We start from the raw sequence: 24,064 nt of genomic DNA, 5'->3' as shown, positions 1-24,064 counted from the left end.
GAATGTAAAATGGTGTTGCCTCTTTGGAAAAGAGTCTGGCAGTTCCTCAAAGTTTACCATATGATCCAGCAATTCCACTCCTAGGTATATAACACAACAGAATGGAAAACACATGTTGACACAAAAACTTGTACAGGAATGTGCATAGTAGAACTATTCATAACAATCAAAAAAGTCAAAACAACCCCAATGTCTATCAACTGATGAATGGATAAACAAAATATGGTATATTCATATGCACAGAAAAGAGTTAACATAGCAGCCCTGACTGCTATCCTTTGAAAGACTTGTTTACAAGGTTGGCTCTTGGCTGGTATCTGGGAATATGATTTCAGGAGTGTTCCTAGCACTTTCTAAATGACAAGGTGGCTCATTATGCCTAAACTGTTTACACAAACAATATGGTTTATGCAGAACACCTGCTTTCCTTCTAAGAGTCTGGAATATGGGTACACGTTAGGCAGAGGGTGCCTATGTAGCCAATCCCCAATAAAAACCCTGGGTATTGAGGGGCCGACCCCGTGGCCGAGTGGTTAAGTTTGAGCAGCCCAGGGTTTCTCTCGTTCAGATCCTGGGCACAGACATGGCACCACTCATCAGGCCACGTTGAGGCGGCGTCCCACGTACTACAACTAGAAGGACCCATAACTAAAATATACAACTATATACTGGGGGAATTTGGGGAGAAAAAGCAGAAAGAAAAAAAAAAAACCCTTGGGTATTGAGCCTCTAATGAGCTTCTCTGGTTGGCAATATTTCAGAAATGTTGTCACAACTCATTGCTAGGGGAATTAAGTGTGTCCTGTGTGACCCCACTGGGAAAGAACCTTGGAAACTTGTGCCTGGTCTCCTGTGGACTTCACCCCATGTGCGTTTCCTCTTTGCTTCCTTTGTAATAAATCATAGCCTGGAGTATGACTATGAGTTCTGTGAGTTCTCCTAGCAAATAGCAAACCTGATGATTGTCTTGGTGACCTTTCATCTGTCATAGAATGAAATATTCAGCCATAAAAAGGCACGAAATACTGATGACTGCCACAACACAGATGAACCGTGAAAACACCATTCTAAGTTAAAAAAGCCAGACATAAAAGCCCATGTACTATATGATTCCATTTATGTGAGATGTCCAGAATAGGCAAAACCATTAAGACAGAAAGTAGATTATTGATTGGCAGGAACTAGGGGGAAGAGGAGGGAGGAAGTGACTGCTGATGGGTATGGGGTTTCTTTTCAGGATGCTGAAAATATTCTGGAATTAGACAGTGGTGATAGTTGTACAACATTGTGAATATACTAAAACCACTGAATTACACACTTTCAAAGGGTGAATTTTATTGTATGTGAATCATATCTCAATTAAAAAGAGTGTACAATTGGAGACAGTGTGATAGATAACTCTTGAGGAGCTTTGATATGAAAGGGAGCAGAGCATGAGTATTAGCTGGTAGAGTATTAGCTAGAGGGGAAGTGGGGTCAGGAGAGGGTTTTGTTGTTTTTCAGGTGGCGGGAAAATACCATGTTTATATGCTAATAATAAGATCCAAGAGAAGAGAAACTTTTTTGGAAAAGTGAACACTGTTGGAGCAATGTCTCTGAATAGGTGAAAAGAAAAAGGATGAGATCTGGTGGACAAGTGGAGGGACTGATTTTAGAAGCACTGACGGTTCATCAATAGTACAAGGAAAGAAGACAAAGCATACGGTGCAGACGCAACTTAATGAGTAGATGTGGGGGAGTTTATGAAAGTTCTCTTCTTATTGCCTTGACTTTCTCAGTGAAATAGAAAGAAAGCTCATCAAGTGAAAATGAAGATGGGCAAAGAGCAGTTGAAGGTTCAAGAAAAAAAAGGTGTGAAATAATCTTCAAGGAGAGTGGGAGACCAAATGGGACGAGGAAAATATAGTATGACTGCATGTAGTACGACTGCCAGAGAGCACTAAACTAAACAGCCTACTTGAGGTTCATGGTCATGATTTAAAGTGAGACTGATTAGCACGCACTTTTCTCCAGCCATATTCAAGCGTACGGATGCAGGAGTGGAGTAGCCAGAAAGTTGGATTTAAGGTTTGGGGTTTTTGACATGCAATTAAGATAAATTCAGAGGGAACAAGGGAACAAGGGAACAGAGGCTGTATGTAAAGTGAGTGACACAATGATAGAAAGGAATTTACACTGAGCAAGATGGAAATGAGGACATAGGGGATATGAGACAACAAAAATGTGGTAAGATTAATTGTAGGTGCTGGTAGAATTGAATTATTAGAGTTGGAGTTTTAAGGAAGTAAGCCAGACAGATAGGAGGCAGAAGTTAAGAGAGTGAGATTCTTGGAATCAAGATTACGTAGGGTTACAGTTATTGCTAATGACACGATTTAGAATTTGACATGGTAGTGAGTGGTTGAGGTGAGGTGGAGAAAAAGATTACTGGAAGACAGGAATTAAAGGAGCTAAGAGCCCAGGGTATTGGACATCATCTATGCGGCAATTGTAATCGACAAGAATTATGTTACTCAATAAAACTGACAATAGTTAGTTTCTTCAAGGAATGAGGAACTGACCTGGGGGTCCACAGATGAGTGGCCAATGGTACAGACTGGTAAGATGAGATTCAAAGACAGGGGATTTAGAAAGAAGGGAGGGAGAAAGGTCTAGAGGCAGCAGTGAAGTTCACAAGTGTTTTAAAATATACCTGGGAATTTGGTTTTATTCCGGTATGGTCAGGTCTAATGATCAGGAGATGATTGCCATGGAAATGATAGTTTGTAACTCACAGTTCCCAAGAGGAGGGGGACATAGGCCAGCTAGGCAGGGCTACACAGGGAAGCAATAGGGTCAGTCTGGAGGCAGGAGGGAGGGAAAAACATGGGCAAAAGCCTTTCTTGTGGCTTTTGTGGGAAGGAATGGGTGAGGCAAGGTAAACAGCTGAGCTACCTTAGGATTGGATAGTTTAAACAATTTGGTGGGTTCTGGGCTATAAGGGTGGTCTTTAGTTGTCTGGGACCTGGCCCTGGGATGATTAGGACAAAGGAACATTGCCTTCTGGAGCGTAAGAACCAGACAGAGGAGGTGGGTGTCCAAATGGATTCAGAACTAATTGCTTTGCATATCAAAGGCATGTTTACAGGAATTAGCTAACCCCGGAAGGAGCAGTCTCTCTGCAGTCAGTGAGGCCCCAGATGCCAGAGCATCAACAACACAGAAAATAAGAAAATATAGTTAATACAGTGAAATATAGATAGTACAGCAAGACACTCATCCCAACCACTTCCAGCCCTGCTAATATAAGGGAAGTGGCAGAAAAATAACTACCACCTGAGAAAGCTGCAGGGGAAATGGAACCCTTTGTTCTGTGCTGTTTTATGTGTTTACCTAATTGACACTTTATTCTAGCATCTCCCAGTTAGTGATGTTAAACCAAAAATCCAAAAGTCTTCCCTCTTTTCTTTCCTTCACACACACATGCACACACAGTCTCTGACAACCATAACAGGGTAAGTCTTCTAGGTAAATCAAAGATTTTTATGATCCGACTTAGGATCATGTCATACAGCAAGAACTACTTTCCATTGCCAATCATTTGAGTTATATGTGAAGTCACTGTATATAAAACAATTTTTCAAAGACTGTATTTCCTACTCTAACTCAAGTACACACCAAAGGATTCTACAATAAGTAGCAAATAACAGAGTATTTTAAAATCTTTATTAGTTATTTAAAGAGAAAGGATGTGCACTGAAGACACAAGCACTGAATTTCATACAGTAAGAATTCAAAAACCTATTTTATCAGAAGTTTTACTAAAAAAATTTGTCTCAATGTTTTACATTATAATCCTCTGTTTATGCTTTATATTAACATAGACAAATTTCAATGCAATCTTCTAAAAAAAAGGAGTACATCACAAGCACTTTCTATGCGCACGATACTACATGAGATACCACTGGGGACGTTCACATCAATCAGATGATCTAATCTCAAGGAGCTTATGTAACCACAGACATACATGACTAACCCAATATAAAACAGAATGTGATTGAGTGCTTAAAATAGAGGACCATGAAGTGCTATGAAGCACAAAGCCATTTACTCCAACTTCCTTGTTCTAAATATGAGAAAACCGAGGCTCAACAAAACCATAAAACAAGATAATGCATAGCCAGAAGGCAGATCTGTCTTGTGTCCAAATCCAGTGCTTCCTCCACTCTAACATACTGTCTCTCACTCAACCTCTTTCTCTATCGCTTTTAATGATAAATAAAGGATAACATTAATGTAATTTCTCCCTTTCTCTAATATACAAAAACTTGACCTATCCCAAGCATCTTCTTCTAAACATACACTCAACAGCTGAGGAAATGTATAATTTCATAGAGCCTACTACTGTTAACACTTATTAAAATGTATTCAGTGCTTACTACATGCCACACCACTGTGCCAAGTGCTTTCTAAGCATCTCATTTAACCCTCACAGTAACACTATGAGGTAGGTATTGTTATTTTGTCCATTTTTCAGATGAGGAAACTAATGGTAAGTGATTAGTCCAAATTCATACAGTTAGAAGTGATAGACCTGGCTTGACTACAGAGCCTGCTCTTACAACACTAGAAAAAAAGAGTACACATTTTAAAACTGATAGCTGGGACTCACTGATGAGCCTATGATCTATACTGGAAAATGATAATAATTTTCTAAATAGCACTTAAAGCATCTGTTTAAATTATAGTATGTCATACTGTTCTCCCACACAGCAGAAGCCAAGGTTAGGCAATTTCCATGTATGGTTTAGGAGCTTTATATAAGAAACTCTGAAATAATAAAGAAAAACAGATCACTCAAGCAACTGTCAGAGCATAAAATGAGGAAAAATAAGCCAAATCGCAAAAATATACTTAAAATTCAATTACCCAAAAAGAATTTTCTACACTACAGTCAACATGATTTTGATTATAGGCATAGTATGTTAGCAAATAACTAAAGGACTAGCATATACAAAACATCTAGGATCCAGGACATAAAACCACAAAAGTCCAACTCTGATTTCTCATAAAAGCCAAATTGATAATTGGCCCTGGCATTAAGGACAAACATAAAGACCAATGGAATAGAATTGAGAGACCAGAAATAAACCCTAATGTTGATGTGTGTATTAGTTAGCTGAGGCTGCCACAACAAAATATCACAAACTGGAGGCTTAAACAATGGAAATTTATTTCTCACAGTTCTGGAGGCTGGAAGTCCAAGATCAGGGTGCCAGCATGGTTGGGTTCTGGTGAGAACTCTATTCATGACTTGCAGTTGGTCACCTTCTCTCTGTGTCCTCACATGGTGGAAAGAGAGAGAGAAAAGCTCTCTGGTATCTCTTCTTATAAGGGCACTATTCCCATCATGAGGGTCCTACCCTCATGACCTCATCTAAACTTAATTACCTCCCAAAAGCACAATCTCCAAATGCTATTACATTGGGGGTTAGAGCTTCAACATATGAATGGGGGGCCAATTCAGTCCACAGCAATGGGCAACTGATTTTCAACAAGGGTGTATAGGCAATCAGATGGGGAAAGTGTAGTCTCTTCAAAAATGGTGCTGGGACAACCAGATATCCACGCACAAAAGAATGAAGTTGGACCCCTTCCTTATACTACATACAAAAATTAACTCAAAATGGATCACTGACCTAAATGTAAAAGCTAAAAGCATAAAACTACTAAATTCTTAGAAGAAAATATGAGAACAAATCTTTATGACTCTGGATTAGACAATGGTTTCTCATCTATAATAGCAAAAGCACAAGTGACAAAAGAAAAATTAGATAAACTAGGCTACATTAAAATCTAAAACTTTTGTGTTGCAAATGATACCATCAAGAAAGTGAAAAGATAACCTATAGAATGGAAGAAAATGTTGGCAAATCATGTCTGATAAGAGTCTAATATCCAGAACACATAAAGAACTCTTATAACTCAATAATATAAAGATAAAATAACTCAACTGAAAAAAATGGACAAAGGATGTGAACAGACAGTTCCACAAAGAAGATATACACGTGGTAAATAAGCACATGAAAACATGCCAATATCATTAACCAACAGAGAAATACAAATGAAAACCACAACGATATACCACTTCACAGTCACTAGGATGGCTGTAGTAAAAAAGACAGAAGATAATAACAAGTGTTACAGGGATGTGGAGAAACTGAAACTCTTATACACTGCTGGCAGGAATGTAAAATGATATAGCCCCTTTGGAAAAAGAGTCTGGTACTTCCTGAAAAAGTTAAACCTAGAGTTACCATATGACCCAGCAATTGCACTCTTAGGTATATACCCAAGAGAAATGAAAATACAGGTTCACACAAAAATATGCATATGAATGTTCATAGCAGCATTAGAGATAATAGCTCAAAAGCAGAAACAACATAAATGTCCATCAACTGATGAATGGATGAACGAAATGTGGGATAGCCATACAATGGAATATTATTTGGCAATAAAAAGAAACGAAGTACTGATACATACAACAACACGCATAAACCTTGAAAACATTATGCTTAGTTACACAAGCCAGTCACAAAAGACCATGAATTGTATGAATCCATTTACATGAGAAGTCCAGGAGAGGCAAATCCATAGACACAGAAAGTGGATTAGTGTTGCCTAGGGCAGGGGCGTGAAGGAATAGAAAGTGATAGGTAACAGGCATGGGATTTCTTTTTGGGGTGTTGAAAATGCTCTAAAATTAAATTGTGGTCATGGCTGCACAACTCTGTATAAAAACTAAAACCACTGAATTGTACACTTTAAATGAGTGGATTATATCTGTGATATGTGAATTAAATCATATCTCAATAAAGATGTTTTTAAAAACTAGGAATTGGCAAATGTATAGTACTATACAATGACATAATTGCCAGTACTGGCTTCAAAATTTAGTTCCCCACTTACCTGTCATCATGAAGCACTGAAGTCAAGAATCACTAACCAGTACGTGCTTAGTCCTTTACACAGGACCTTGCCCCTAATGGGGCACAATAAACATGTGTTGAACAAGCATATGTGAGGCGTGGTGTGACAGAAAACCACTAAAACATCATTACGACAATACTAACTTACATATATTGGAGAAAGGGAAGAAATTATGGGAGGGCAGAATTTAAATTACTGAAATGAAACACAAATAAACACTTCAAGATTACAAAAAACTTAGTTAACAATTTTTACGGTGCTTACTGTGTGCCAGGTATTTTACATCTGAGGAAAGGCTAGGCACAGAGGGGTTAAGTTTGAGGTGCACAGCCACCATATGGCAGAGCAGGAAATGTGAACCCAGGCAATCTATCCCTAGAGACCACATTCTTAAACACTAAAATGTTTAAGACCTCTCTAAAGTCATTTTTTTTTAAAGATTGGCACCTAGGCTAACAACTGTTGCCAATCTTTTTTTTTTTTTTTTTCTGCTTTATCTCCCCAACCCCACCCCTGTACACAGTTGTATATCTTAGTTGCAGGTCCTTCTAGCTGTGGGATGCGGGATGCCACCTCAACGTGGCCTGACGAGTGGTGCCATGTCCGCGCCCAGGATCCGAACCCTGGGCCGCCGCAGGGGAGTGCGCGAACTTAACCACTCGGCCACGGAGCCGGCCCCTAAAGTCATTTAAATAGGTTTTTACAAAAGAGATATAATTTTGAGGAACTCCATTAGAAAGTACTTCCCACCTGGATACATTTAGCAAAAACAAGTGCCAAATAATTACACATATGGGCAGATAACAGTAAAGCTATTACTATTAACTATTAACACTATTAAAATACTGTTCTATTCAATTAGAATAGGGATTAATTTAAACTAGCTTCTCTCATTATTTAGCTGATGACAATTCTCTAAGTTCACCAAACACGAGTCCCTAAAATTACTAAGAAGTTCACTGAATGTTCTACTTTTAAAATTTTTGACACAAGCCATGAGAATAAAAAGTTGTGATCTCATATTTTTATAAACATACATAATTTATTCAAAGCTTTACATACCAATCATATAGAAGTCAGTATATAGCAGTGGTTCTCAACAGGGGGCAGGTTTACCCCCCAGAGGACATTCGACAATGTCTACAGACATCATCTGGTTGTCACAAGTTAGAAGGGGGGTGGGGGCCCTCAAAAAGAATGGGGAGGGAAAGTGCTACTGGCACTAGTGGCTGGAGGCCAGGAACACTGCTAAACATCTGAAAACATACAGCACAGCCCCCACAACAAAGAATTATCCAACCCAAAATGTCAACAGTGCCACTGCTGAGAAACCCTGACACACAGTAATTCATTCAAATTATTGGACAGCACACCATTTCTCCTCTCTCAGGATCAATCTCAAGACAGTACTTAGCCTCTCCCAATACTAAGCCTCTAATACTCTCATGCTAATACTTAGCCTCTACTAACACTAATTACTAAGATAATTTCGAATTTGAATGAATGGATTTTTCATTGAAGGCTATAAAACAGAGATGAAAATACACGAAATAAAAACATACACACATATATGTCTAAAAAATAAACAATTACATATCAGACTTAAATATAAAAGGAAAAAGATAAAGAAAGTACTTACTGTAAAAATGTTCTAAATTCTGAAGCTTCGAAGTTCTCCAGAGCGATAGGCTCATGATTTGTTAAATTATTCGAGGTCTGTCCAATAGTATGAAAATAGAAGTCAGGAACCCTTGCTAAAAGGACCACTTTGTGTGCTTTGAACAAAGTACAACCTACAGAGAAAGTAACATCCGTATGGATTTCTTCCCTTAGAAGCCTGTAAGAAATAAAAAGGAACCATGGTTTAATTAGTGATGCTCAGAAATACACAATATACCCATTTTTGTAAAACAAGTTTTAAAAATAACACAAACTAAAAAATACAGAGGTAACAAAATGAAAATAAGTTAATATGAAAACGAGTTTGTTCTCAGTTCATTCCAAAGAACACCATTTAATACTGGCTTAGAATCTAATTTTCTAAAATTTATAGTGGAAACAAAGGTAGTAACACTAAAAAGAGTAAGACTATTTTTTCAAAAAAATCTTTTCTTTTTAATTCCTTCTAATAATAAAATTTATCTTCTGCTACTTACGTTGATTTTCCTTCAAAAGGTACCTACTTTAGATTTATTTTGGAAAAAGAATACAAAGTAATATGGTTGCTGACTACTGAAAAGAATCAATTTTTTAAAATCTTACTAAAATTGACACAAAAAAAAATAAACAGTCAACAACACCAGCAAACCCGATAACAATAGACAATCCAGATTTGAAAATGGTACACTTTGTTCTGACTATTGTTAAATACCAAGTGTGAAATGCAGGCTTGGCTGTCAAGAATGTGACATGTAAGCCCTTTTCCATTTTTTCCCCCCACAAATAGAACTAAACATGCTCTAATCTATTATTAAAATGATGGATTCATGGTAAACCCATTCAAATCTCTTTACTAATGTACAGACATAGTTATGGTAAAGCCTACTGACTACATGCACAGTGATAGAAAAACAGAAATCAGTATAATAGAAACTGTCATAATCTTTTTGTCTCTGTGGTAACTACATATTTTTAGTCTCTAAATACGAAGTAATACTTCACATCACTATAACATTATCATCAGCAAGGTATGTACTCTCAGAGGACTTCTGTATTACAGGATATAATTGGCATTCACACCAGTGCACTACAGGAGGTACAAGTAATGGATAAAGAGACCTATTACAGTGAAAGCTCAGCAGGTTGCCACTGACACTCACACTCCCCTAAGACCAAGTTAACGGCTCCTTCTTCTGATTCCATCACCCTCGGTACATACCTCTATTACAGTACTTTTGTCATTGCATTATTATTTTTATGTGTTTTTCTCCCTACTAGACAATGAACTCCCCAAAGGCAAAACCTGTGTATCCAGTAAAAAGCAAGAGCTCAATAACTGCTTGCTGAATTTTGTTGCATTCTACCCTAAACAAAACAAATGCTTCAGAGCACAAAGCTTTCAGAACCTTGGGAATAATGAGCCACCAGATGCATTTTAGTCAATATTTTCATCAATAAATTATTTTCATAAGTGATTTTTAAAGTTATGCAAAAATGTACTGATCCCTCAAACATTTATAAAAACTCAAATTGTGCAGGTATTCAGTTTGTTCCTCCCTCCCACACACCTTCTCTGCATCCCGCACTCCTCCCCAAATGAATAAAGAAGCATTGCACTGGTAGCCGTATAACCGGCACCAGGGAATCTGCCTTGTTCGTAATAGATGCTCATGAGTATTTGTTAAATGACAAAAAGTTAATGTGTTTAAAAAATTGTTAATGTGAAAATATAGTGCTTTTTATTTCATAAAACCACTTGTATCAGTTACAAGTATATCTTGTATCTGTTATAAGTAACAGAATATCTGACTCAGAGCAGCTTAAACATGAAGGGGGGTTTACTGGCTCATCTAATGGTCAAGTTTAGAGAAAGGACAGGTTGAGCAAAGGCTCCACAATGTCAAGGCCCGGCTTCTTTTTCATTTCTCTGCCAGCTACTGTATTGATCTATCTAAGGCCGATTAAACCCAGTTATCACTAAAAATTTATTGAGCACATACTATGCACTAAGTACTGGGGACACAAAGGTGACTAAAACACATCTGCCCTCGAGGACTTTATAGAACAGTAGGGAGGCCAGGCCTGAAAACTAAAGAATGATACATATTCAACAGCACAAATAAGGAAATATTTTTCAGAGACAGACATAAGAGAAATGTCCTTAGAGAGGACATTTTGAAAACAAAACGAGATTTTAAAAATTGAGTAAGAGTTGGTCAGGAAAGCAAGGCAAGGAAGGAGGGAGCTCCTCGCTCCTTCCACAGGCACGCGTGAGTGCGGAGCTACAAAGTGGTCCATGGAGGGCATCGAGGGGTGAGAAGCGGCAGATGAAGCTGCAGCGATACAGATGAGGAAGAGGCAAAGAGCTGAACTCTATCTTACAGTTGAAGGGGAATCACCAAATGCCTTGAAACATGAGCAAATTTATTTCTCAAAACGTCCCCTGTCGGTTGTGTAGAAGAGGAATTAGGTGAAAATGAGAATGAAGACGAGAAAAACTCCTGCACAGCACAGATGAATGACATAAAGGGCTTGAGCAGGAGAGGATGGATGGTGACAGATGTCAACCTACAAAAACAGAAACCAGTCTAAGAGGCAAAACGTTTATATGGGATCAGAGAATTGCAATTCGGGGAGCACAGACTCAGGCAGAAACCCAAATAACGTCCCAATTACAGGAGAGGGGCTCAGGGATTTTATAGGAAAAAGAGAGGATGAGGTAAGTTGCACTAAAGAAGAGTTCATTGGTGCTAGAGGAAGTAAGGCTAGGTTTGGACTTCACAGACTGGCTTGAGATTCGGTCATCAGGCAAAAGGCTAAACTTGTATTTCATTGATTGGTTAGTGACTCGGTCATCAGCAAAGTCCAATTTCATCAGTCCTTACAAACAGGATATTCTTGTCCTTACTGACTTCTTGGAATGTTGGCAGTTTGGTACAGTTTGGACAATAAAGAAAACGACATTCAAGGCAATGCCTCTGCAATGGCTGCTCTGGCTCTATTTTAATATGGCTCCACTCACGTTGTCTTTCACACAGAGAATAGGGGATGGAATTAAAATATATTCAGGTAATAAAATTGGCAGGAGCTGGTGGCTGGATGTAGAAAGGGAAGGGAACGGCCGAGGGTCTCTCTCACATTTGGCTTGGACAACTGGGTGCTGGTGATGCCACCAACCTTTAATCTGTATCTGCTCTTCCAACTTCCCTCCTAAACTCCAGACATATTTCCACTTTTCTCCTGGATACAGCTTCCTGAACATTCACCATACTCCTCCCTTTCAAGTGTGCTATGATTTGGCACCACCTTCTATGCTTCCCTTTCTCTGTTCCTCCACATGTAACAACTGTTGCCAATATTTTCTTCTTCTTCTTCTCCCCAAAGCCCCCTGGTACATAGTTGCATATTCTAGTTGTAGGTCTCTCTAGCTGTGCTATGTGGGACGCCACCTCAGCGTGGCCTGATGAGTGGTGCCATGTCCGCGCCCAGGATCCAAACTGATGAAACCTTGGGCTGCCCAAGAAGAGCACGAGAACTTAACCACTCGGCCACAGGGCCCGCCTCTCTAGTCTTCTTTTATCCATTCACCCTCTCCTACTGTCACTTTGATTGCCTGCCATACCCACAATCCCTTCCCAAACAAAGCTACCAAATTCATTTATTATTTATATACGGCCCTGCTTTGTACCACATGACCCTGACGCTCTTAACCACATCTGAATGGACAATGGATTGAGCCAAGGTTAGCCATTAGTCAATGTGGTAGTTAAATAAGGGAACTCTAAGGGCCAGTCCCATGGTGGAGTGGTTAAGTTCATGTGCTCCACTTCGGTAGCCCAGAGTTTTGCTGGTTTGGATCCTGGATCCGGACCTGGCACCGCTCATCAGGCCATGCTGAGGCAGCGTCCCACACAGCACAACCAGAAGGACCTACAACTAGAATATACAGCTATGTACTGGGGGCTTTGGGAAGAAGAAGGGGGGAAAAAAAGAAGATTGGCAACAGATGTTAGCTCAGGTGCCAATCTTAAAAAAATAAAAATAAAAAAACAAGTGAACTATAGCAGAGATGTTCTAAAATAAACAGGGACCAACCGACAACACTCTAAGAGAGTTTCGAAGTAAATCCAAGGTAGAGTAAGAAAAAGAAATGGGTAAGGAGAGAAGCAGAGATGAAAGACCAAAGTTGCTGGAAGATCATTTGTGTAACTACTGTAGACAGGACAGACTGACTGGGTTCACACTCCGGTCATGTGACCTTGGGCAAGTCACGTTAACATCTCTGGAGCCAGATCGGCAAGGTTCTTACTCTGATTCCACCATTTCTCCTCTAATGTTCAGTTTCCTTATCTGTTAAATGGGAATAATAACAAGACTTACCTCACAGGGGAGTAAATAAAACATGTCAGCCCAGTGTCTAGCTAATAGTAGGATGGCAATAAGTATTAGCCACTTTTATTACAATTGTCCTGAATAATGGTCCCATTTCTCAATGAAGTCTTACTGTCCAGTTGCTGTCATGTCCCAAGCAACTTTCCAATTCTACATCAGATCTGGCTTTTTGACTGCTGAAACTATTTCCTGTTTTTCCTCTTGTCTCCACATATATCCTATTACCTCAGGCAATCCAGAGGTGTCTCTGTTACTTGCTTTTGGGAAGAATCTAATACAACCTGATTTCCCAATAAATCAAGCTCTTTCAAATCTCTGTGGCTTTGTAAATGCCGTTTCTTGTTTAGATACCCTCTGACTTCTCCCTTCCCAATCTCTACCTAATCAATCCCCAAGAGATCACTCAAATGTCACCCTATAAAGCCTTCCCCAATTCAGCGTGATCCCCATCATTTTTGTTTGGCTATTCTCTTTCTCACTAGAGTGGAAGCACAAACACCAAAACCATGTCTTATTAATCTTTGATTCTTTAGGACCTAGTTCAGAGCGAGGTACATGGTGGGTGCTAGATATTTCATTAATATCTGCAGAATAAATCAATGATATTGCTGTGCTCAGAGGATTAATTTAGCCTAGCATTTAAGATGGCTAGATGAGCATATGAAGTTTTTTTGCTGTTAAAATAAAACCCCTGCTACACCTATTTTTCTTTGCTTGTGATAGGAACTTGGGAGTTCTGGGTCCTATCCTTAATTGCTGCGAGGATAAGGATAAACTGTTCACTTGCTATACGTTTAATCTCATTTTCTCTACATAAATTAGATTTATCTTCCTTAAATTCATGACACTTTTAAGGCTTACAGTACAGCCAGAAGAATAAAGCCACTGAAGAGAAGGGGCACTTTATCCTTAGAGGTTCACCCTAGAAACAGAACAACCTCAGTTTTATTTTTTCCATCTTTTACATCAATCCCCACAAGTGGAGACAAAGCAGCATCTCTGGTAGATAGGCCCAAATTAAAAGGAAAGTTTTTACTTTACAAAACTCAGTTTATAGCTGCTGGAGCCCTAAGTGTGGGCAAGAGAAAGCACTTTTTAAATGTAGAATGCTGCACAATTGTTAGTTATTAGTAGTAATTATATTTACTCTACTTCACTGTTCTCAGTGGGACCCAGGCCAGCAGCATCAGCATCACCTGGGACCTTGTTAGAAATGCAAAAATCTTGTCCCCCATCCCAGACCCGGTGAATCAGAACTATGGTCTGGGACCCAGCAAATCGAAGTTTTAACAAGCCCTTCAGGTGATTTAGATGCATACTAAAGTTCAAGAACCAATGTTTTGGTGAAAATAGAAATTCTCTACAGAATATTTCTAAGCTTCATTTTCTTTATAAACTGAAATGCCTTTCACTGGATTCACCATAGCCTGAGTTAAGCTTCACAACAACCCTCCACTTGCTTGAGTCTCAAGGGAGCTGGGAGTTGCTGGGAGCTGTAGAGTGTTCTAGGTGGAGAGGGAAAGCCAGGTTGCAATCAGGAAGTATTTCTACGTATGCATTTTTAGTACATTGTTTCAAGAGAGCTCAGAAGAGCCATCCAAGACTCCAGTAATTTTTCCTCATCCTAAATATTCATTTTTTCTACCTAATTTTATTTTTCTTAAAACTGTTTAAGCTTATAAAAAATTGTGTACGTTTTAGGACCATGAAACCTGGATCCACCCCGACCTTACCGATATGTCTTCCAAAAACCAAGCCTGCCCGTTTTAAGAGTATTTTGGGACAAACTAATGCCGCACGTAACTATAATTGATCTTGGTTTTCTTTTTGAATCTCGTCCGTGGGCTCCGAGATGCTCGGGATTGGTTGTTTGGGGCGAGCGAGCCCACTTTGCGGCGAGGAGACTGGAGAAGAGCCCGCCGTAGCCTACGGTGGGGAGGGATGCGGCGGAGGTCCCCGCCTCCTCCTACCTGAGCAGATCCTGGCTGAGCTGCTCCGACACCATCGCCTGCAGACGGCGCCGCTCACAGGGCCCCTTCCTTTGCAACCCCTTACTGCAAACTCCGGGGGACGCCAGAAGTCCCATGGGGGCCGCACTACCCTCCCCACAGCGGGCCATGTCTCACGAAGCGACGGCGGCGCCCTGCAGGCCCAGGACACGGGCTCCCCGGCCGGGCTCTGGAAGAAGGGGGCGTTTCCGAGCGACTGCTCTACTCCGACGCGAACCCGCCCCCTAGGGGAAAGGTTGGCGCCTCTCGCCTGTTTGCAGACGGTCCCTTACAGCCGGCGCACCGCTGCGCTTGGGAGTCTCGGAGGCCGGGGCCTGCGCCGTCACGTGACCCGGGCAGGGTGTGCGCAGGCGTCGACGCTCTGTTTACCTCCGCCGGGCACCGCGCCCCGCCTGGACCGCGGCCGTCCGCCAGACCCGCCGATCCCTCCTGCTCCGTAGCCCCGTCTTTGCTTTCCGGGCGGTGTTAAGCTTTGAGAGCCGAGAGCAAATCAACCTGCGCAGCCTTGCCACACTCTGTCTTCCTGGGATGTCAGCGCTTTGTTTTCCAGGAAAGAGAAGTTCACAAGACCTTTCCCGCGGCGAGTCACACTCCGTGTTTTAGTTGCTTTGGGCAAGAAAAACTGGGTGTGAGGGACGGTGGAAGAGTTTCATAAAATCAGCGCGAGTCAGAACGCTCCTGAGTCCCCTGCAGAGTGTGTACACAGCGTGTAGAGAACGCCCTTCCCTTCTAATCCGGGGAGTGGCTCATGTAACTGCTCTTGAACTTTAGCTGAGAAACGTCAGGTTATATTCTAGCGCTTTGCGTGTAAAGCCTTAACATTTATGACGAGGAAGGGAGAAGGTAAGGTGGGAGGGGCAGAGCCTTTAGTTGAACAGGAAAGTGGGTGGATTGGTGAGCTGTATAATTTTTAGTATTTAAGCCTGAAGAAAATAGCTGGAGTGGATGTCATTTAAAAGTCTTTTGGTACTTTTCATTTGATTATTTCCTCCAAAGGAAGAAAGCTCAATAGTTCTGCTTCATTCAGGACCTCTGCACAATGTATCGCGTACTAATTGCTTGGAAAATATATGGACTTTGTTCCATAAGATTGGCCAAGAAGTAGACATTTCTCCAGATAATGCCCGTCTCAAATATTGACACCTTAATTCTGAAAAATATAACTGGATAATTGGTTCTTAATTACTCCTGTAGAAAACGAGGCATGTCAAAGATAATATAATACTGCTTAATGTTTATAGAGTGCTTATTAGGTAAGAAAACTGCTCTAGACCTGTATTAACTCAATCCTCACAACCACCATTTAGGTGGGTACTGCAATGAGCCCAGTTTACAGGTGAGGAAGTTGAGGCATGACAGGATGGGTAACTTGGGCAAGGTCACACAGTAAGTCATGCTCTACGTGTAAAAACCCAGGCAGTCTAGCACAAGACTTTCCCTTCGAAGTCCTGCAAGCTTTCTACCACGCCCCTTTATCAGCTGGTGAAGTCACAGGCTACTCTCTGGTTGGGAATGGATGACAGAATGGTTTCTGGTCCATGTAATTTAATTCACTTATAACTACCTTAGGCAGCTGACTCTGAAGTGATTAAAGAAAAAGTAACTTTTTTAAAAAGCAAATCTTGTCAATGATGCTTCACATTCCACCATTAGAGATTTTTTGCTTAAAGCATTATTTCTATTTTAATTAATTCGGGCTCTGTAGTCATTTATACTTTAATGTGAGTGAAGTTATCAGATTTTTTTCTGAAAGACTCTTGGATCAGGAAGAAAAGCCAGTCCTGAGGAGTTAACTAGCAACAGGAGCTCTGAAGGTAAACATCACTAAATCCATATCCTGCTAACCCAAGAACTGAAGGTAAAAAATTGTGTTGTTTTTAAGTCACTAAGTTTGTGGCAATTTGTTAAAGCAGTAATAGAAAACTCATACACACCTATAAAATATTTTTTGCTAAAAACTTGAACCTGAATCTAATCAAGCCTCCAAAATTAACTTCCGTTAGCAAGAAATGCATGGGGTAGATGAGCATAGTAAGTGATGGTACAAGAACACACACAGTCGGATTTAAAATGCGGGATACTCCACAGCTCGATTGGCCAGGCTTCCACCCCAGCATCAAGGCATTCGGGGTAAAAATGGGAGAGGGAAATGCTCTAGATTAGAAGAGACTCAGAAAACAAAAGAACCAAGTGTAACCTCTGTATCGTTTGGAAACTGATTCACACAAACTAACTAGAAAGGATATTTTTTAGAACAGTTGGGAAAATTTTATAATGGGCTACATAGGAAATGGAATTATTGCTGATTTGTCAGGAATAATGTCAGTGGTTATGTAATGTGCTTATGTAAGAAAATGTCCAATTTTTTAGAGACACATACTGAAGTATGAGTAAAATGAAATGATGTCTGGGGGTTTACTTTTTAAAAATTTTAGAAGGAATGGTAGAAGGAAAGAAGAAAAGATGAGGAAAGAGGGAAAGGAAAGAAGAACTGATAAAGCATGTATACCCAAGTCTTGATAATTGTTGAATCTTGCTAATGGGCATATTGGGGTTCATTGTACTTCTCTCTCCTTTGTATGTTTGAAATGTTTCATATGAAAACTCCTTTTTTTCTTTTTGAGGAAGATTAGCCCTGAGCTAACATCTGCTGCCAATCCTCCTCTTTTTGCTGCAGAAGACTGGCCCTGAGCTAACACCTGTGCCCATCTTCCTCCACTTTATATGTGGGATGCCTGCCACAGCATGGCTTGACAAGTGGTGCGGAGGTCCGCACCCGGGATCCAAACTGGCACCAGGCAGCCAAAGCGGAACCTGCAAACTTAACCGCTGCACCACCGGGCTGGGCCCTGAAAACATTTTTTAAAAAGGAAAAAATAATGCATCCAAAAAATCACTTTTCTTTCATGAAGTTGTAGTCCTTGAGAGAGTTTATTGTCTTCCAAGGCAATTTTACCTCAATTTATTTTTCACACATGAGGATCACAGTTAAGGCCCACCTTAGACAAATCTCACTGGCTAAAATCGAGGTTTGGGTATTCGTATTCGTTTATGGGGGCCCTAGGGGAGAGTTTCCTTGCCTTTTCCAGCTTCTAGAGGCTGCCCATATTCCTTGGCTCTTGGCTTCCTTTATCTTCCAAGCCAGAAGATTGAGTCCTTCTCACGTAGCATTATTCTTACCTCCTCTTCTGCCTCGTTTCGTTCTTCTCTCTTTTAAGGACTCTTATGATTACTTCGGGTCCAACGGATAATCCAGCATAATCTCCCTGTTTTAAGGTCGGCTAATTAGCAAGCTTAATTCCATCTGCAGCCATAATTCCCCTTTGCCACAGAGCCTCACAAATTCACAGGTTCTGGGATTAGGACTGGGTATCTTTAGGGGGAGGGGAATAAGCATTGTTCTGCCCACCACAAGTGGTAATTCATTCTGTATCATGTTAGCAGGAGTATAGTGCTTGCTTATTTCCCTTTTATCCATCTGATAGTTTTACCTGTTGATAATTCTTGCCTATATCAATTAACTAGGGATTGCAAAATAACTTTTTAATTTTATCATTCCTTCTACATTTATTTGCTGGAAATCTTTAAAGAACTCTCCCTCATCAATTAGAAATAGTGGATATCCAGAAATGCATTTCACACTGCAAAGGCAGGTTATATGCTTAATTCTCTTATTTAAATGGTCATTTTTCAAATATATAACGATGTACACCTGAACTTTATATGTTATAAACCACTCTTACCACAATACAAAAAGAATAAAAAATCAAAAAATAATAATAAAATAAGTGATCATTTTTCAAAGTAAGGAGTTAGTACCCTAGTTAATTCCAGTGTATCCAGTTTATTATTTTTAGTATCTTTGTGAAGTCACAGATTTTTATATATGCAAAGGCAATTGCATTCATTATTCTTTTTGATGTTCAAATTGCCTTATCTGGCCAATGAGAGTTCCTTTTCATTGGCTCCTGTGTTCTTTTTGACACGTCCTTTAATCTGTGAAAGCTTTCTTCCTTTCTGGCACAACCAGATACCAGATGCCTTGTATATTTCCTACCCCAGCTATTTTCCAAGGAGCTACAGTTCCTTTTAGTGTGGGATAGTCTTGAGAGCCCACAATATGGGTGCTAAGTGTGCTCATTGCTATTGGGCTGTATTATTTCTAAGCAATACACATTTTTATAAGAAAAAAATTTTTGAATTCATACTAATATTTCTAATTCAAAGTTAACATTACAAGATTTTTAGATTCTTTGTTTTAAAACTCTGTTCTCTTTTTTCTTGCCTGAAAAACTCTTGGTTCCTAACATTAATAGGATTACTTATTTGTATTATCCTATAGAAGTTATTTGAGTTTCATAATAATATGAATATTATGACTAACAATTAGACTATATTCCAATTTACGGTTTTTTGAAACTCTATTTGTACATAGAATTTCACTAAGAATGTGCAGTCAAAATACTGCCTTCTAAAGTTATTTGAAATATTTTCTCTATGTGGTTATATCACTATCTTGATATAAATTAGGTTCATTTGTTTCAGTTTGATTTCAATTTGGGGGATATCTTTTTTTATCTTTTGGTTTAATTTTAATTTTGAATTTGTAAAACATTTATACGTTTCAAAAATTAAAACAATATCAGAGAAGTCTCACTTCTTTCCCTGTGCCCCCCACTCTGTTACCCTCTTCACTCCCTCTCCCATAGGTAACCTTTTTTATTAACATTTTGGTTTATCGTTCCAGTGTTTCCTTTTGGAAGAACTGTCTACAAAAATTCCAAGTGGATCAAAGTGTCCTGTCAAAGTTTCAAAATTTTGTGAATCTTACACACAAAAGCAGTATTTCTTTTGGTGGTTATTCTCTTATGAGTGAGGTTGAGCATCTCTTTAAATATTTAATAGATAATTTATTCTGTGGACTGTCCACATCTTTTGCCCATTTTGCTTTTGGTCTTTATTCCCTCTATTTTTAGGTGTTGGAGATTTTAGCTCTTTGTGATATAAGTTGCAAATATCTTTTCCCATTTGTTATGTCTTATGACGACTTTTAGTGTTTTTTGTCTTATAAAAGACTGTGGGTTTTTTTTTAATGTAGTCAGATTTATCCATTCTTTTTCTTTATTGCTTCTGGACTTTGAGTCATAGGTAAGAAGATTTTCTCTACTTCTGGGTTGAGAAGAAATTCACCCATCTTTTTTCTAATAATGTATGATTTCACTTTTTATACTCAACTATCTGATCCATTTGAAATTTAATCATATGAGAAATCCAATATTGTCTTTTTTCTAAATAACTATCTAGTCCCAATACCACTTATTTAAAAAGTCTTGGGACTGGCCCGGTGGCACAGTGGTTAAGTGCACACGTTCTGCTTCGGTGGCCCGGGGTTCGCCGGTTTGGATCCTGGGTGCAGACATGGCACTGCTTGGCAAGCCATGCTGTGGCAGGCGTCCCACATATAAAAAGTAGGGGAAGATGGGCAAGTATGTTAGCTCAGGGCCAGTCTTCTGCAGCAAAAAGAGGAGGATTGGCAGCAGATGTTAGCTCAGGGCTAATCTTCCTCAAACAAATAGATAAATAAATAAATAAATAAAGTCTAACTTTTCCCCCACTTATTTGAGATACCACCTTTATCACATGCTAAATTTCTATATTCTTTAAGGTTTATTTGTGGACTTTTTGTTCTATTGTTTAGACCATCTATTCATGTGCCAGTATCACAGTTTTAATTACAGAGGCTTTATACAGATTGTTCTTTTTCAAAAATATGTCTTACTAAATGCTCTCTACCCAAGGGTGAGCATGTAATACTTTTTTGCCTTAATATTGGTCAACTGTTAACTATTCAATGTCCTCTTGGTGCTGATAGCAATAAATAGGCAGAACTGATGAAGCTGAGAATGCTGCACAAACCTCACTTAGATTGTTTCTAGACTCTTCTCTGCATATAATGTAATGATTACAAGCACAGACTTTAGAATCATGCTGTTTAATCCAATTTAAGCTGTTATTAGCTGTATGACCTAGTCTACTGGTTTGGGTCTGGTGACCTCTAGTCTATTTAACTAGTCTGTTGGGCTCTCTAAGCCCAGTTTCCCTATAATGGAGACAAGAGTATTTCCTATGGTGGTTGGGAAGACTAAATGAGTTAACCTATGTAAAAATCCTGCCACAAAGTGTGTTATTAGCTTATGGCTTATTTTCACAAAGCAATTTTGAAGGTTGCCTCCTAGAGTTTTACCTTTTCCACAGATTGTTTTCCGTTCAAGTAAGTAATGCATTTTGCTAAATTAGCACTTGATTCCTCCTAGCAGTTAAGTTTCACCAGCTCCACTCGCTCCACTGGGTTTCCAATGGTGATGGTGATGGTGGACACTGAAGGCCGTCATGCACAGGGAAGGTGCGATTTTGATTTCTTACTGTCATCTTATTTAACAGACATTTAACAGTAAGAAGTCAAGCATTTATCCTGTCTTTCCAATAGGAATTGTATCACTGGGTAACTAAATAATAAATAAGTGAACATATGTCTTTATTAAAGTGTTCCAACTAATAAATGAAAAAGAAAGGAAAAAAACTGACAAAATCAGAATATCACCATTTTTCAACCCTCAGTAATGACTAGATCTAAGCAATGAGCATCAGTAGCTGCGGACATCACAAAAAGAAAACCAGGCAATGCCTGCTTCCTGATGAAAGAACACTCTACATGTATGGTCTTGCCAAAGGGATTGAACCTAAATCTGATCGAGTCTCTGGATTCCAATCTGCAGGAAATGCAGACGGAGGATATGCTGATTTGCACCATAAATATATGATTAACAAAATGCAGATTATGGGAAACTCTACAGATCAAATAGCCTAGGTCCTGCCACACGTAAATTGTAAGCAGAATAAAGGGATGGAGGGAGAACCTGTAGATTTAAAAAGATGTAAGAAACATATCGAATTTCAAAAATGGGTGTGAATAGGCAGGCAGGCTGGAGACCTAGAGAAGAGTTTCAGTTCAAGTCCAAAGGTGGTCTGCTGGCAGACTTCTCGCAAGGAGGTCAGTCTTATTCTATTAAGATCTTCAACTGATTGGATGAGGCCCACTCATATTATGGAAGGTAATCTGCCCTACTCAAAATCTACTCATTTAAATGTTAATCTCACCTAAAAAATACTTTCACATGATTGTGAATGAATGATTGACCAAACATCTGGGTACCATGGCCTACCCAAGTTGACATATGTTTAGGAAAAACTCACTTTCTCCTCCTGTGTGTCTCTCCTTTACTCTCACACTAGGACCACACTCACAAGACTTCTGACAGCAGATGTGAAGGAGTTTCCCCACAGCAAGCAATTGCATGACACCAGCTAGGTGTCCTATAATTTAACTCAATTCTGACACTATCTACCTGGAAATAGCATGAGATTCCACAGGTTAAGAGTTCTCTCCCGCGAGACTGCCCACCTCCACTTCAGGTGCCAATTGCAAGTTCAGGTTGTTACCTGTGCTTCTGACCAATTAGCTATAAATTGAAGGTAACTACAACCTCCTCGTTGGGTTCAATTATATAATTTCCTAGAGCGGCTCACAGAACTCTGGATGACAGTTTACTTACTTTTTACCTGTTTATTATAAAAGGATATGATAGATGGTGTAGGTGAGCATCCAGACAGAGGAGATGTGTAGGGCAGGGTATGGGCTTTATCACATGGGCATGATTGACCATTACTCTATTACCAGCCCCTCTCTCCTCTCCAGAGAATGGGCGGGGGGGGGGGGGGGGGGGGGGGGGGGGGGGGGTTGAAAATTCCAAGCCTCTACGCATGGGTTGGTCCTTCTGGCAACCAGCCCCCATCCAGGAGCTCACCAAGAGTCACCTCATTAGAACAAACAACGCTCCTATCACCCAGAAAATTCCAAGAGATTTGGGAACTCTGTGTCAAGAACTGGTATCAAAGGCCAAATATTAGAACAAAAGATGCTCCTAGTACTCTTATCACTTAGGAAATTACAAGGGTTTTAGGAGCTCTGTGCCAGGAACTGGGGGCAGAGACCAATATATATTTTTTTCTATTATTTCACAACATATAAAATTAATAACCATCACAGTATCAAATTGTGCACATTTAGATGATAAAAATGTGGTGAAACACAGGCAGTGAAACCATAAAAGTCAGGCAAGTAGTTTAATTTGAGGAGGAAGAAGGAGGTTGTAATTATAATCGCAGGGGTAGAAGGGCTTGTAGGGCGGCTGGAAAAGCTTTATGTCTTGACCTGAGTGTTGGTTGCAAGAGTATTCATCTTAAAACATTATATTTATAATGTATATTATATACTTAATTATTAGCTACATATTTCTTTGCTGTAATTTTCTTTATCTGTATTCATTTTACAATAAAAAGATTTTTTTAAGAGTTACATGTTAAAGAGAGTTTAAATAAAGCTGTGTTAAACATTTTGAGGTTAAATGGCAGGGTATAATGAAGTAATGACCCTGGTTTTTTTTTTATAGCTCCACTATCTAATTAGAAACAATTTCAAAGTTCAGCAAAGGTTTGAATAATAGTACCACTGTTTGAATAAAGATAACTTTACCTTGGTAACTACTTTTAAGTGAAAATCTGTTATTTAAATGAATAATTTCCAGAACATTTTAAAAATCATTGTGTTTGAATTACACGTGTATGTACTATTATCATGAGAATATCACACCGGGGGCATGCTATAGATTGAATATTTGTGTCCTTCCAGAACTCATATGTGGAAACCTAATCCCCAATGTGATGATATTTGGAGGTGGGGCCTTTGGAAGGTGATCAGGTCTTGAGGGTGGAACCCTCATAAATGGGATTAGTGCTCTTATAAAAGAGAACCGGAGAGTTCCTTGTCCTTTCCACCACGTGAGGCACAGTGAGAAGACCTCATCTGTGAACCAAGAACCAGGCTCTCACCAGACACTGAATCTGTCAGCCTATTGATCTTGGACTTCCAAGACTCCAGAACTCTGAGAAATAAATGTTGGTTGTTTAAGCCACCC

The 24,064-nt window shown here is 39.5% G+C and overlaps 1 protein-coding gene across 3 annotated transcripts in view; it reads right to left on the bottom strand.

Annotated features, from left to right (window-relative positions):
• The window catches only part of BTBD8 (BTB domain containing 8), a 78,404-nt gene extending 62,793 nt beyond the window's left edge, over positions 1 to 15,611 (bottom strand). For 2 of the 3 annotated variants that reach the window (XM_046645883.1, XM_046645885.1), the window contains exons 1-2: positions 14,991 to 15,381; positions 8,609 to 8,806 (exon numbers count right to left, since the gene is read on the bottom strand). In XM_046645883.1, coding sequence (XP_046501839.1) covers positions 8,609 to 8,806; positions 14,991 to 15,139 — 347 coding nt within the window. In that variant the 5' untranslated portion in view covers positions 15,140 to 15,381. The other variant, XM_046645886.1, reaches the window with a different exon arrangement.
• Positions 15,612 to 24,064: the final 8,453 nt, after the last annotated feature.

The sequence above is a fragment of the Equus quagga genome, chromosome 18 (genome assembly GCF_021613505.1).
Source record: "Equus quagga isolate Etosha38 chromosome 18, UCLA_HA_Equagga_1.0, whole genome shotgun sequence".
Classification (NCBI taxonomy): domain Eukaryota; kingdom Metazoa; phylum Chordata; class Mammalia; order Perissodactyla; family Equidae; genus Equus; species Equus quagga.
Note: the sequence above shows the minus strand (reverse complement) of the source record. Positions and strands in the feature narration are given on the sequence as shown.